At 31.7% G+C, this 16,224-nt stretch overlaps 2 protein-coding genes across 5 annotated transcripts in view; both read right to left on the bottom strand.

The window, feature by feature from the left end:
• TTLL5 (Tubulin tyrosine ligase-like 5) overlaps positions 1-6,924 on the bottom strand; it is a 44,940-nt gene extending 38,016 nt beyond the window's left edge. For 3 of the 4 annotated variants that reach the window (XM_018522778.1, XM_018522800.1, XM_018522792.1), the window contains exons 1-4: positions 6,737-6,924; positions 3,442-3,615; positions 687-770; positions 480-603 (exon numbers count right to left, since the gene is read on the bottom strand). In XM_018522778.1, coding sequence (XP_018378280.1) covers positions 480-603; positions 687-770; positions 3,442-3,605 — 372 coding nt within the window. In that variant the 5' untranslated portion in view covers positions 3,606-3,615; positions 6,737-6,924. The remainder of the gene's footprint in view (positions 1-479; positions 604-686; positions 771-3,441; positions 3,616-6,736) is intronic. The other variant, XM_018522786.1, reaches the window with a different exon arrangement.
• A 2,547-nt stretch (positions 6,925-9,471) lies between these two features.
• Positions 9,472-15,607, bottom strand: LOC108771124 (fumarate hydratase, mitochondrial). Its single transcript, XM_018523036.1, has 7 exons — positions 15,488-15,607; positions 13,169-13,306; positions 12,850-13,050; positions 12,444-12,726; positions 10,222-10,484; positions 9,743-10,132; positions 9,472-9,611 (listed from the first exon to the last, which is right to left on the bottom strand). Exons 1-7 carry the CDS (start codon positions 15,605-15,607, stop codon positions 9,483-9,485), a joined length of 1,524 nt encoding a protein of 507 aa, XP_018378538.1. The 3' UTR covers positions 9,472-9,482.
• Positions 15,608-16,224: the final 617 nt, after the last annotated feature.

Below are 16,224 nucleotides of genomic sequence, written 5' to 3'. Positions count from 1 at the left end.
CTATCTTTAAACGTTAATATCTCGTTAACTATTGCGCAACCTACAAAATAGTATAAGATTTTTCGATTCAATTCGGTCCGTTCTACCTGCTCGTGATCGATTAGCCGATAATTTTCAAACACCCTGTACATAGAAGTTATTCTATAGATAAAAATTAGAATCTCTTTCTAAAAAATGGAGTGCTATCGGTTCAGGGTATCGATTATGTATCTTTTTCCGTAGAACAAAAACGTGAAAAGTGACAATTTTTATGTATGTATGTATGAACATATACCCACATACATACAAAAAATTTTAACTTTTCACGTTTTCGCTCTAGGAAAAAAGATACATAATCGATAATCTGAATTTGTAACATTGATTGGCGCCCTTGTCAAGACCGCGCCCGGGGCGGATCGCACCCCCCCGACTTGCTACGCCACTGTTTGTACATAAATGTATATGAAAATTAACTGCATAATATATTACTAAAACTGTACCTCCATTAAACCATGTGATTGCAGCAAAAGATTAATGAGTTTAGTGTCAGTTTGAAAGATCTTGTAAGTCATGTGTAGCTGCTTCGCAGGTGGATTTTCTGGTGGCGTGGCTAAAGCGGAACATCTGAGAAACAAGCAACAGTTGCTTAAATATTTCTACGCGTTTTAAAAATAAAGATCATCAAAGATATTCTTATATCAACTTACTTAAAGCGTAAAACGGGCATCTTGCTTCCATTTGGTCCATTCAATAACCATTCGTTGTTTATTGCATTTCTTGCATTCGTTGTGCTACAAAAAAATATATTAATAAAATATTACACACGTACGCACATATATGTATGTGTTTTTACACACACGTGATCATATAACGTGTTCTCTCTATACATATCAGTTATTGCGAGGAATATTTCCAAAGCCTCAGTGGTCGAGTTGGCTAAGACACTCGCCCCGGAAAGTGGAGAAGTCCCAGGTTCGAACCCTGGCCGAGGTAATATTTTTCGCAATAAGTTCTTTACAGTTCTTTTAATTTAATTTGGGGGAGGGGGGATTATTAGCGTTTTAGAACTAATTGTGTTGAAAGTTCGAAAGTTATCAGCGTGCAATCATATCTGAAATAAATTAATTTAAGAAAGAATATATATTGTATTATATATCGAAACATCTAACTTTGACCGTGATGATTCTCTATCGTATTCTCTATCGTATTGTTTTTTTTTGTTGAAAATATATTCTTAATGTTTTATACATATATGTATATAGGGGAAACCGGAGCACCATGGATCACGAGGTACCATGGGTCATCGATTGTTTAACATAATCTAGAATGTTTAAATTAATACTACTGGTACAACACAATTGTTACTTCATTATCCATACTTTTCATCTAGATGGCAGTGATTAAATGCCATAGTATCGAAAAGCATCGATCATTAATAGTTTTCGTGGTGCAATGGTAACTTTTTAACCGCATAAAAATGTTTTAATATTGTTTTTATAGTAGAAGATACATGTATGAAGATATATATAAGGTGCAAGTTTTTGCGTATCTTTTTTAATCTTGCTACGTTACAAGTAATAATCTAATATTTATTTTTTATCGTTTTCTATTAAATGTATAATTCGGAATCCATGGGTCATACATTAAATATTCATGCTTGATATCGTCGAGTAAACGCTTCATGTGTTTCTTCTTTCTTCGAGTGATTTTCAGTTACCGAATAACTATTGGATTAATAATTACGAATCATCGATAGTAAAACGGACTCTTAAGTGATAGAGGTACATTAGTAAATTTCTCGTTTTCTTCAAGTGAATGAATAGTTTGTATGTCAATCGAGCGTGAATGTTTTATAAGAAATGAAGTATTGATTAATTATAAATACTCGATCTGTGTGCATTCTGTGTCAGTGGGAACGTGTGATATCTAAATTAAATTTCTAAGAGGAATGAAAGTTTAATTAAACATAAGCATTTGTTTGAAACTGTACGTGATCCATTGAAATGGAAGTTTTTCTTTTTCTCAAGCTGCAAATGAAGTTATCGAACTTTTACAAGGCAACTGTGTGCGTGCGTGCGTGTGTGCGTGTGTGTCTGTGTGTAGCGATCGTGTGATCGCAGCGAGGGACTGAGGGTTCCCTGTACTGTATGCGTCGGACAGTGAGTTACGCCGCCCCTGGCTACGTTTTCTACGCGTGCTGTCATTCGCGCTACCTATTTTTTATTATTATTGCTTATAACTATGTTATAAACAATATAACTTATACGATACAAAATGTTCACATATGTAACAATTATACATTGAATAAAATTACAATAATTTCAGTTAATTCTATTTATTGTTTGTCACCTACATTTGAAGAAAATAAAAATTAAGATAAAATATTAATTAAAAATTAAAAAGACCAAAGAAATTTTGATTTTTATTTTTAGCATAGTGCTATTTTAGCACTATGCTCACATGCAATGACTTTATCTATACAAAGTATCGCATAAAAATAAAATAAGAAATGCTTTACATAAAAGGTGAAATAATTCATAAAATATTTATTGTTTGATCATTTTGTACTAACATTTTTGTAAGCAGAACAATGAGAAGAATCGATTTGTGACTAAAAATCATATAATTTCACTGAAAAAATTTAGTCGACTATGAAATTACCTTCGCAGAGGCTCTCAAGGTTAAATATAGGTTGCTATTCTACATTTCTTTCGAAACCAAACAACTTTTATTTAAAACATTTTTAGGAGAAATGCGCTATTTCCGAAGTATTTTAATTCATTCTAATGTTCTAATAATTCGTTTTAATGGCCGGAATTATTTGTTTAATCTAGAAATATAGAACTATTGAAAATACACTTAGAACTCTCAATATTTAATGAGTTTCCACCAAGTGAGACGCTAGCTAATTCATATACACCACACTCAATGCTCCAGCTAAAGGTTAAGAGAAAACAAACCAACTCGCGTTAATACTAATTTCACGTTGATTTTTTGTTTTTATCACTTGATTACACACACACACGCGCGCGCGCGCACACACACACACACAATGCATACGATTCTAAATCTTATATATACATATATGAAGCTATTTATCGAAGAGAGACCAAAAAAACGGAAATAAGATATTAAATAATTTTTTTGAAAAGACTAATAAAGGATAACAGGAACGAATTAGGCCCAGTTCCACAACTCACAGTTAACTTTTAACCGAGGTTTAACTTATTTATTGTCTCTTTCTAATTCTAGAATTGGAAAGAGATGAGAAACAAATTGAACCTCAGTTAAGAGTTAACCAGAGTTAAGAGTTGTGGAACTGGGCCTTAATATCACGATACAAAATTTAAACTTGATTAATATACATTGCATATGCGTGACAAATATCGAGTTGAATCACAGTTGAATAATTATAAGAAAATTCGATAGTCTTAATAAATGTATTACGTACAAGTAACTCACTTTTCTAAATTATCAGATTTGTGAGATTTGTGTACCAAGGTCTTTAATGTTTCTTCGCTGTTATTGGATAACTGCGACATACCAGACAGGCTGGAAGACGACATGAGTTTTTTCGAACGTTTCAAGTCCAATCTTCCTACTACATTGGTATTTCTTTGGGACATCTTAATTCATCTGAAATAAAACAGAAGACCATATATAAAATTGTCGTACTATGTGAACAAGGAAATGGCATGTAATGATAACATAAGTATTGATGTATAGGCATATCCATAAAAGTAGCCACGGTAGTGTCGCTGCGCGTAGCTTAGCGCCGAGACCCTACCAGTGTTTCCAAATACCCAGACAACACACAATATTTATAAAGCATTTACAAAATATTAAGATTTATTAGAATATTTATAAAATATATATCAAAAAATATTTTGACATATATTTTGTAAATATTCTAATAAATCTTATAAATGAGAATAGTCAATGAAATCTATTGTCACGACTGTTAAATATCCTATGTAAGTTAAACACAAAGACAACTCCACACCAGAATATATGAGCATTATTCTGATATCAATAAGAAAACGAGATAGCCCTCGGTAATTACATTTAATTTCAAACACAAATTTAAATGGCACGATGTAAAAATAATAGATAATGAACTATCTTATAATAAAAAATTTATTTCAGAAATGGTGCATAAAAAATACAGAATTTTGGATTAAATGAGCAAAATGATAAGGAGTCATTATTGGATATGTATCTCTCCATCTTACAAAAGTTATTCCAATGAACTTTATTGCAATTGGAAAACTTCTGACTTCTAGTTTTCATATATGACCTAAGTTTTTAATAACTAACATCTATCGACCTGTGTAAGTCGATACGATAACTTAATGACTGATGCAGTTGCAATGAGGCACTTCTTTATCCGTCATGATACTATACTATCTATAATTATTGGAAAAATTAACATGATGTGGATACTGTAAAAATTGAAGATTTTGTAAAATTGTTAAATTGCGGATTAATGTTGTACGACACTGAAGATGACCCGATAAGGGTTGAAACGTTTGTATTTTATATGTATTAGATTTGTGAATGATTTTTAATTGTTAACAACTACTATTCTGTTGTGACTCGTAGTCTTTTATTAAAATAATTTCTTATTACTTGTGTGAGTCTAAGGACCTGCGCACAATAGAGAAACAAGAATTAAATCTTAAGATTTCAACCTATCAGAAACCGTGTATTCCGATGTAATCAGTTTCTGATAGGTTGAAATCTTAATATCTAATTCTTGTTTCTCTATTGTGCTCAGATCCTTAGTTTATATTATTATATTAAAAATTGCTTGTCAATTTAATTTAATTGATATTTTATTACAGTATTTGCGTTTATAAGTTCGGAAAACCAATTCGAGGTGCGTACTTCGAATAACTACAAATATAGTATATATATGCACATACATATAGTATATATACATATATATATATATATATATATATAGATATATATACATAATTCATATTGAATTATTTCAGCATTAAAGATCCAGCTTCGACCGGTATAGGCATTTAATTTCATGTTTGTATATTCATTTGTGTTCTCACATGTACAGTCTAAAAATAAGATTCTTATTGTTTAAATTTATATGTTCAAATTCACATGGGCAAAGGATCAAGACAATAACGTATTACAACCGCTATAAGTATTTTTATGACAATTTAACATTAAAATTTAAGTTTTAACGATTTCTCTTCGATTTAAAGGTATGTTCTGTGAAAGACAGCTGTCTCGGCTTCACGCTTTCTGATTACGAACGCAATTATGCAACGCAATTAAGGATGTTTGATAGACATACATAGCACATATATATGTATATATTCATATTTAAACTTTAAACAAACTACATACATATAAAAACTATACGTGTTCATAATATTCTGTTTTTATTAAACAACACATTTTTATCGTTTATTTATTTTATTTGTTATTATTTTTATTGTTATAAGTTAAAATTTTAAAAAATAATAAAAAAATTGTAATGCGTTTGTACAAATACTTTAAGTATTCAAAATAACTTACGCAAAGTTTCGTTGCGATTTCATTACAACGATTAGTTACAACGAGAACAAATAAATATTTTATTAACTGGCGGGGGGGGTAATAACTAATTTCTGCATCGCAATATAACTTCACACAAATAATCTTCAACACATAGTGTTATACTTGGGGTAATACTTAAACCAAAAAATTAAAATTTTTGTCATTTATTTTATGATACATTTTCATACATTTCTATTAGAACACAAATTTAAAAAATACTACTTCTATTATTAAAAAAATACATTATTGTATCGATTTAGGGTACGATTTAGGGTGCGTCCACTTAACGTTCGCAGTACGCTCGAATGCATTATTTCATCCTTGCTTAGTATTTGATAACAACAAGGATGAAATAATAATATTTACGAGCGTTGCAAATGTTAAATGAAACGCATCCTTATGTCCGTATTCATAGGAAACCTTAAATGTAAGGCCTGACTATAAATACGGGCATTAGAATCAGTAATTTTTTCATTATTTTAAAATATCGAACATTCCTAACTAATGGTAAGAAAATCTTTTTTGAATTATTAGTAAACTAAAACTGGTTTGAGAAGGCAAATTTTTATATTACTGCCTTTTAAATTCAATTTAAAAAAAAAAAGATATTTTTAATTCATTTCACTGAAAGGAAAATTATGATTGCATTTAAAACAAAGTACGAGAGAAACATGAAATCGTTGATTGTGTAAATTACTTTGAGATAATAACGAACGAAAATATATAGCATTGATTTTGTAAGGTTTATGTGCGTCTCTTGAATACTCTCTGAGTACACTAACTAAAGTACAAGAAGTTTTAAAAATCAATGCTAACACACTATCAACATTAGTATTGCTCGCGTGCAAACCTCGAAACCAAGATACAGGATCGCTGAAGATAAGAGAGAGTGTAACACACACATAAGAGAAAATATTTTTTATGACACACTCGGTAATTATTATAAAAGTTAAATATACATAATACTAAACTGTTAAATTTGTTTGTGCGATAGTTTTGACAAAAAGATCACTTGAAAAATAAATCATTCTAAAGTCTGTATGCCATATTTTAACACATTATTATGTCGTTCAAACTGTGTCCGTTAGCAACACTATGGAATTGGAGAACAAAACGCTTGTCACATTAACGGAACATATTCTTCGTGTGTTTGTCAAAAATATTGAACTATTAGCAAGCAATCGGGACTTACCACAATTCGCTCAGATGACTTAATGCCTGTCAATTGTATATTTGGTGACTATACATCGCGAAAACTACTTTATTTTACTATACTCGCGGACCGGCACTAATCATAACCATACCATAAAAGAGTATAATAAATACTGTACTCCTACTACCTACTGCTACCTACTGCCTACCCCTGTCAATCGAATGTTAAATGCCAGCGTACAGTCTGTGACAAAAGTATCAACATAATGGCCGCAACACAGACTCTTGTGTAAGGCGTCGTTTACAATACACGGAGTAAGAAGTAAGAGTAAGAAATTGACCAATCACAGTCGATTATTCTTCTCACATTCGACTGTGATTGGTCAATCTCTTACTCTTACTTCTTACTCCGTGTATTGTAGACGGACCTTAACGCATAATGCATAGCGCATAAGGGAATTGACCAATCGAAATTCTTCTTTTCCATGGAGGAATACGGCAGGAAAGGAAAGATTCTGATTAGTTGATTCGCTTATACACTATGGCCCGTATTCAGAACGCGCTTACAACGATGTTAGCACGCTAACATACTATACTTTACGTCACGTATATTATAGAATAGAATTTCGGAGATAAAAGTGCGCTTTTATCGATAAAAGTGCGTTCTGAATACGGGCCTAGGTGTTTTAAGGTACAATTTCATGCAGCGGAGCTTCGCTGGCGAAGACCCCCCATTCCGTCGATTCGTGAGAAAATGCGTAGCTAGCGAAGCTTCGCTCAAAGTTCAACACTGTCCAACTATAAGGGAAGCAACGCTGACTCTGGCTGTGGCTTGATTGGCTAAATGTTTCATTTTTTGATTGGTCTCTGGAAATGTTTCAATTTTTGGAATTATTTGTTCAACGCTCCTTTATTCACGGCATAGCAGGAGTAAGAGTATATCCACACAACTTGCATAGCCGCATAAACATATGCATAAAGGAAATCATCCAATCGTAGTTTACGCTTGGCTTTATGACAGAAATGTGATTGGATAATTTTCTTTATGCATATGGTTATGTGGCTCTGCAAGTTGTGTGGAATGGCCCTTACGGCTGTAGTATACAGGGAGGCTCTCTAATTTTATCTACAGACGAGTGCTTTGTCAAAACTTACCGGACACCCTATATAAGGTATTATTTATGTGAAATATATTCAACAATATTTCATTCTCTATAACGTATATATAAAATGAAAATGTGCAATATTGTCATTTATTTATTTTCCAAGGTTCTTTATTCATGTGACAAATACAAGAGAGTAAAAGGAAAAGAATTTTCAGAAAATAATTGAAAATAAAGAAAAATTTAGAATATAGAAGAAATAGAATGGAGAAACTATACATACATACATTCATACATCATACATACATATATATGTATATATATACACACATATATGCACACACACACACACGCGCGCGCGCGCGCGCGCGCGCGCGCACACACACACACACACACACACACACACATACAGAATGTTCCCGTAAGTTTTTGCCAACCGCTTTTGTGTAGGTAGCGCACACTAAACTAAGTCGAAAAGTCCTCTACCATTTTGCAATTTTCGCAATAGTTAACAAGATATTAATTACTAAAAATTGCTGAATATTGGTTTTCAATAATTTTTTACTCAAATACTATCAACTTTACAGAAAAACTGCAAGGGACAAAAATCATTTTTGATACGCAGGAGGGTGGAAACTTTATTATATTTCTTTTTCTTCGTTGATCTTGTTGAGAATGACCCCAAGAAGTGGTCGAAACGTTGGAGTGTACAGCAAGTCAAAAATATAATTTAAATATATATAGAATCAATGATTGTGCATTAAATACCGCACCGAACTCTCATTTGCCTAATTCCCTACATTATTTTAATTTTCGAGAATTCATAACTAGTAATTCTTATTAAAAATCATTTATTTTCTTTTCATAAAACTCTAAGAATTTTTTCAGAATTTTTTTATTACCTTTTTAGTACTGTATTTTCTTATTTTTACCAACGTGAGAAAATATGATGTTAAAAAAATTCTGAAAAAATTCTCAGAACTTTATGAGAAGAAAACAAACAATTTTTGTCTCTCGCTGTAAAGTTGATAGTATTTGAATAAAAAATTATTGAAAACCAATATTTAGCGACATATAGTACTTAATATCTCGTTAATCGTTGCGAAAATTGCAAAATGGTAGAGGACTTTTCGATTCAGTTTAGTCCACTCTATGTATACAAAAACGGTTGACAAAAACTTACGGAACACCCTATGTGTTTGTGCGTGCGTGTGCGCGCGCGCGCGCGCGCGTGTATATATACAGGGTGTCTAATCACTGACGATAAATATTTTAAAGACAGATTTTTTGTAACATTTTAGGACGAAAAGTCTAATACTAATATAATAATAAAAGTCTAATATAGTAATAAAATGTCGAAGCTATGATAGTTTTCAAATAGAAAGATTTTAAAAATTACGAATGAGCTAGAATTTCGTGCGTTTCAGGATGACAAGATGATCAATGTAAAGATGTTGAATTTTGTTATTGTCAAAAACATTAAGTTCAAGGAAACACCTTCACTGACTATCTTGCTAATCCTGAATGCCCGAAATTTTAGCCCATTATTCGTAACTTTTAAATGCCAAAGATGTTACAAAAAAATCTGTCTTAAAAATATTTATCGTCAGTGATGCACGCATGTGTATATATATATATATATATTCATGTATATTTCTATTAAATATCCTTCCAACGTAGAAATTATTTCGGTCCAAGCATTTGTTCGGGTCTAACCCATTGATTGAATTGTTCTGCCGTTATTCCATGTTTTAACGCCGATTCTTTTAGTGTGAGCTTTTCTTTGTGTGCATATTTTGCAATTGTAGCAGCCTATAAAAAAATTATAGATGTAAATTCTTACAAAAATATTAATCATTAATATATATATATATATATAAATGTATACTATAAGGAACTCCTATCTCCATATTCATTCTAAAGAAACATAAATTTATAAATACCTTATCATAACCAATATGTGGATTCAATGCTGTGACAAGCATCAAACTTTCATTTACGTTTCTTTGTAGATTATCAATATTAGGAACAATGCCAACAACACAATTTTTTGCGAATGAAGAGCAGGCATCGCCTAACAATCTTGCAGATCTCAAAGTGTTCGCAACCATAATTGGTTTAAAAACATTAAGTTCAAAGTGTCCATTACTACCACTGATACTTATTGCCACATGATTACCCATTACTTGACTACACACCATGGTCATTGATTCAGTTTGTGTAGGATTTACTTTTCCAGGCATAATAGAACTTCCCGGTTCATTTTCTGGGAGAGATAATTCTCCTAAACCACATCTAGGTCCACTTCCAAGGAATCTAATGTCATTTGCGATCTGTGCAAATTATATACATAAGCTGTTAGGACACAAATGATCAGCAGGTTACAAATATAATTTTTAAATAGTTATGTGTCAATACCTACTTTCATTAGAGAAACAGCTACTGTATTAAAAGCGCCGTGTACTTCGACAATTGCATCGTGCGCAGCCAGAGCTTCAAATTTATTTGGAGCACAGACAAAGGGTAAACCAGTGAATTGTGCAATTTTTGCAACTGCTTTTTCTGAAAAGCCTTTTCGCGTATTTAATCCAGTTCCAACCGCTGTACCACCAAGAGCTAATTGATATAATCTTGGGAGTGTATCTTTTACTCTTTTAATACCATATTCAGTTTGCGTAGCATATCCTGCGAAATATTTTAATAATACATATTAGAGATCCGTCTCGTTTTGGGTTTACAGTGCTTGTAAGCATCGTTCGTCCTTTAATAGATAACAAGGATGAAACTGATGCTTACAGCGTGTGAGCGTTAACACAACACATTCTAGGGCTGTTTTTTATGACTGACTAATGTACACTTTTGGAACCTGAAGTAAGATACATATATATGTTGATTTGGCGAAAGTGAGAAAGAAAGTTCTAGTGCAGTCTAATACAGGAATAAAACACAGACCTATTGTATGCAGGATTGGTCATGTATTTAAAACTTTTATTTAAAGCACAATTTTTGCAATACAAGTGTATTTTGTATTTTAGTGAAGCACATGAAAGTATTAAAGTTGCGACAGAACATCAAATATTATTCAATAAAACAGCTACTATAGCTACAACGTCAATTTTTCAAGGAAGTACATAGGGCCTCTCTAGAGATACAGAAACATCCCAACAATTTGAACAGAGATTATAATGTAAGTAGGATATGGAAGAGTAGATTGCTCTCTTGATAAGCCAAGAAAGTCTCCCTCTTCCCTTTCTCAACATACCCTCGCCTCTCTCTACAGCGTCTTCGTAAAGGGAGTTCTCCAGAGGAGCAGCTTAGTAACAGTGCGTTCCTCGCCCTGACGAAGCCAACGGCAAGATCCACGAAACGTTGGCATTAACAATGAATGAAAACACGCAAACCTTCTGGCATCTTTGAAGATAATATCCGTAAAAGCCAAAAAAGTGATTTTGTATTTAAAATCGAAAAATTGAAAGTTTTATATACTTTGTAATTCAAATAATAAGATTGATTGTCAATGTTAGTATTTGAAATACAAAATACAAAATATACTTTCAGGGTGTAGCCACAATAGAAGGAATAAGGAATTCGGACTAAAGAATAACAATTTCAACTTAGAAACTGTGTATTCCGGTGTATCTGATAGATTGAAATCGTTATTTCTTATTCCTAATTCCTTATTCCTTCTATTGTGGCTGCACCCTCAATTTTTCGTTATTATAATACTAAAGTACAAAATACGAAATATTTTCATGTGCTCCACTAAAATACACTAAATACAATTGTCTTATAAATACTGTTATTTTAATAAAAGTATTTCAAATACATGTCCAACCCTTATTGTATAAATATGAGCGATTCCAAATTAAAATACAAGGGTGATTCAAATATAATCAAGATTTTTTGTGTGTGACTACAAATCCATGTTGGTAAATGTGCCAACGTTGATTTGTATTTACACAAAAAACTTTGAGAGTGCGAGGCGTCGTCTACAATACACGGAGTAAGAAGTAAGAGTAAGAAATCGACCAATCACAGTCGAGTATTCTTCTCACATTCGACTGTGATTGGTCAATTTCTTACTCTTACTTCTTACTCCGTGTATTGTAGACGACGCCTGAGCGCGTTATTTATGCCTCATGTATTATTGTTGTACTCTTGGATATAGCTCCAAAGCGTGGTCTACAATAAGTTACCGACACACCGTCGCCAGTCGCAATACTTCATGACAGTTAATCAAAAGCATCATGCGGGGTCTACAATAGAAGTCGAAGCGATCGTAGGGTCTTAAGTCGTAGAAAATGGACCAATCATAGTCGATTATTCTTGTCATATTCGATTGCGATTGATTAATTTTTTACGACTTAATACTCTACGACCGCTACGATTTCTATTGTAGACCTCGCATCACTAATTGCTATTGACGTTTCTAATTGGTTGTTGGGAAACATTATGATAGAGTGTTTGCAACTTATTGTAAATCACGCTCTAGGATAGGGTCGTTCTCTTCATGAACGCGATATATCAGGGCGTGAACAGACGCCCTTATCTGTTAGTCAGTAAATACGTCTACGTTTATTTGTATTCAACACAAAAAGGTCTCGTTCACATTTAACCATTCGTGTAGTTTGCATAAATATAAACCTGAAAATTCTTGTCCCAATGTCAATGGTACTGCATCCTGGGTATGTGTTCTACCAATTTTTATAATATCCTTCCATTCGTCTGCTTTATCTTTCAATGCTTTATGTATTTCCTCTAAGCCTGGAATTAATGTTTTATGAATTTCCAAGGCAACAGCTATATGCATAGCTGTTGGAAATGTATCATTGCTACTCTGTGACATATTAACATGATCATTTGGATGTACAGGTTTTTTGGAGCCAAGTTCGCCACCAAGTATCTCAATCGCACGATTGGCAATAACCTAAATATTTTAAATACATTTTAAATATGTTAAATCAAATAGTTATTGATATAGAATGATCACTTTATTTCATAAGCTGATAATATAGTTTGGTACGTTGTTGAAATTAATATAATATTTAACCTCATTAACGTTCATGTTAGTTTGTGTGCCAGATCCAGTTTGCCAAATAATCAAGGGAAAGTGATCATTATATAACTTTCCGCTTATTACTTCATCTGCTGCCTTACTAATAGCATCGGCAATTTTAGAATCCAAGTTATATTCTTTATTTACTTCTGCAGCAGCTTTTTTTAATATACCCATAGCTATTATCAGCCTGCACTGTAAAAATAATCATTGATTATTTCAAATACTAGACAAGAGAGAGAAAGAGAGAGAGAGAGAAGAAAATATATTAATTTAAATAAAAAAAATACATCAATTTATTGCTCTTGCTTACAGGCATACGTTCAAACGTATCACCAATTGGAAAGTTCATCATTGCTCGAAGAGTTTGTGCACCATAATATTTGTTTGCAGGAACTTTTAATTCTCCAAATGTATCTCTCTCAATTCTATAATTGTTGCATTCTTGTTCCTGTACATACAAAGTATATAATAATATTCACATTGATAACACTAAAATATATTAAATCATGTATGTATTAGGTACTTTTGTAATATAGGTACTCTTATATATATATGTATATTGTGTTTTTATCTTTAATATATTTCATGACAGTAAAATTTATTACAATTGATAAAGTTGTATCATACGAAAATTATCATATAGTAGTTTGCTTTCTGTAGATAATCTTTAGATTTTATTTTTCTAAAATCTAAAGATTATCTTTACTTATTTTCTTATTAATTCGAACCATATAGATTTCTTTACTTAAAGAAATTAAAAATTTTGCATGTGAAAATTTTAAAGTTAAAAAAACTAATGGTTTATAAAATATATTTACATAAGATATTTTCCTCTATTTATTCTTTAATTTCTCTAATTATTCTGCAAAAGTATTAAGGCAGAGATATAAAAAATCAATAGTTTTCGAGTTATATTATACTTTATTATGGCACATATTGGCATGAAATTAAATCTCGTGGGTTATTAATTTTTTGATAATTAATAGTTCACGAGAACATAATCTTATACTTTTATAAACAGAATAATGAGAAGAATCAATTGGTGTAAAGAAAATACACATTTGGTTATTTAAAAAAATGATTTATTTTGTTTACATATTTTTTTAAAGTAACTATAAATTTTCTTTATATCAATTAATTCATTTTAAAATACATTCGTCAAAAAATTAATAGTTCACGAGATATCTAATATTTCATGTCAATATGTGTTAGAAAAAAGTACAAAATATTTCACAAACAATTGTAATTTTGGTATCTCTACTTTTATACAGAAGAATTTAGAGGAATCACATTATGTAAAAAAAAATCATAAAATTCTATTTAAGAAAATGGTGACTATCATCTTTTTAAAGTATTTACCAAAAAAAAAACTAACCTAACCAAAATCCTCCTCAAAACCGTTCCACTTTCATTTGAAACATTCTTTTGTATCATCAGAAATAAACAAAATATTCAAGATGTTTGATTTAAGTGAACACCACTATATGTAGTTGTGTTGCAAAATTTACTGTCAATACTAAAAATCTATAGTTTATATGTCACGTGCACTACATACTTTCAATACTAGTAGTAAATTTTGGAATATAGCCTGTATATACCTACAGTGAGTGTGTGTGTGTAATTTGAAGAAACGAATTTGACTTTTAATCTTAGCTATACACACTTTCTTTTCTATCCTTGATATACACATTTGGGTCCCTAGGACCCCATCCATATTTGTTACCCTACTTCTGTAGAAACAGATATATTTTCAATTAATTTTTTTTTTAATCGATGGAGAATTGATTAAGGAATAAGTCCATAATATGTAAAAGTCAGTAGAATTAAAGAGCTTCGAGATATATAAGTACAAAGAAAAGGAAAAGTTTAAGAACACAAAAATCTAGATTTAGCAAATTGCACTAAGATTTCTGGGAGCCCAGTGTGTATAGCTAAAATTAAATCTGCAAAGCTATTCTATCTAAAAAAATTAATACAGCAACAAAATATTGATTTATTGTGATATCATATAATTTTTATTGAATAGTTTTCTCTTTCAGTTTCGAAAAAATAATTAAAAATGATAGGTAGTAATATTACTTTATTCTGTTATATATAACAGAACAGCTTAAAACTATTCACCATTTTATTAGAATTATATAAGATGTTAGATGTAGTCAGTAACACACTAACAGAAAGACTGAAGGTTAATAGAATGCAAAAGCTGTCATCTCTGCATGATGATAAGCATGATAAGATGTAAGTAAACGTGTGCGTACAGGCATGTGTGCGTATGTGTGTGTTTGTGGATATAAAATAGGTACACAATAGATATAATTAAAAATTGTATTTTAATATTTGTACAATATCTATTACATATTTGGAAATGTGCAGTATATATTTTTAATATAACAATTTATTTAAACAAAATAAGTCATTTTTTATAAAATGAAAATTAATGATGTACTTAAAAAATATAAATAGTATTACGAATTTTTAATAAAAATGATATAAACCAACAAAATTAAGAATATTAGTATATAAAATTACGTAAAATTAAGTATTACATAAAAGTGCATATATGCGCGCGTGCGCGCGCGTATGTGTGTGTAGACAAGATAAAAATACATTTGTTAAGATTGTCGTGTACCTTATTGATCATAGCGACTGTCGAAGTAGATAAATATAATTTTAACGAGGAATAAACCGACAATTTTTCCAATTGACGCAAACTATGATTAGAGAGATGGCACTTCAGTATGTTCAACATCGTTGTTTTTTTTTTTTTCTAAGTTTGACAATCTATGTTAGGTATTCAGTAAATTTTAAAGAAAAGCCATGAGGGAACAAGACAAGAACAACAGAAGAAACTTAGGGTGCGTTCCAAAATCATACTTTGGTTAGGATGCGCTCCCATGCGGAACTGTGGGGCTGCCCGCTGCGGTCCGATTCTCGCTCACAACACTTCAAAATCATTTCATCCTTGTTGTTTGTCAAATGTTCAACAAAGACAAACGATGCTCGTGAGCGTCGTCAGCATGAATCGGACCATGGCCCGGATAAGCGGAAATTTACAGCAGAACGGAACAACGCGACCAATCGCAACTCTGCAGTCAATTGCTGGATTCACATCGTACATTCGTACGACGCTCTGTAACCAATCAGAAAATAGGATTTTACTTTGTAACATCGATCTAAAATAAAATTCTGCTTTCTGATTGGTTGCAGAACGTCGTACGACGCACATCGGATGCAGTGTGAATCCAGCATAACAGGAAAAAGGCCGGCACCATGATAAAAATACAAGGGTATGCTCATCAATTGTCTAAAACTCGTTCAGCTTGCGCATGTCCTTGCCTACGTCATATTCGGGTACGCGTTGATTGG

The sequence above is a fragment of the Trachymyrmex cornetzi genome, unplaced genomic scaffold (assembly GCF_001594075.2).
Source record: "Trachymyrmex cornetzi isolate Tcor2-1 unplaced genomic scaffold, Tcor1.1 scaffold1002, whole genome shotgun sequence".
NCBI lineage: Eukaryota > Metazoa > Arthropoda > Insecta > Hymenoptera > Formicidae > Trachymyrmex > Trachymyrmex cornetzi.
The sequence above is the reverse complement of the archived record's forward strand: the minus strand, read 5'-3'. Positions and strand labels throughout refer to the sequence as shown.

Excerpts from the sequence above, each read along its gene's own strand:
- LOC108771124 (XM_018523036.1), bottom strand. The coding sequence starts at position 15,607 with ATGTTGAACATACTGAAGTGCCATCTCTCTAATCATAGTTTGCGTCAA. Across the intron at positions 13,307-15,487 it reads CAGTCGCTATGATCAATAAG|GAACAAGAATGCAACAATTA; the intron begins GTACACGACAAT and ends TTGTATGTACAG. Across the intron at positions 9,612-9,742 it reads CACATATTGGTTATGATAAG|GCTGCTACAATTGCAAAATA; the intron begins GTATTTATAAAT and ends ATTTTTTTATAG.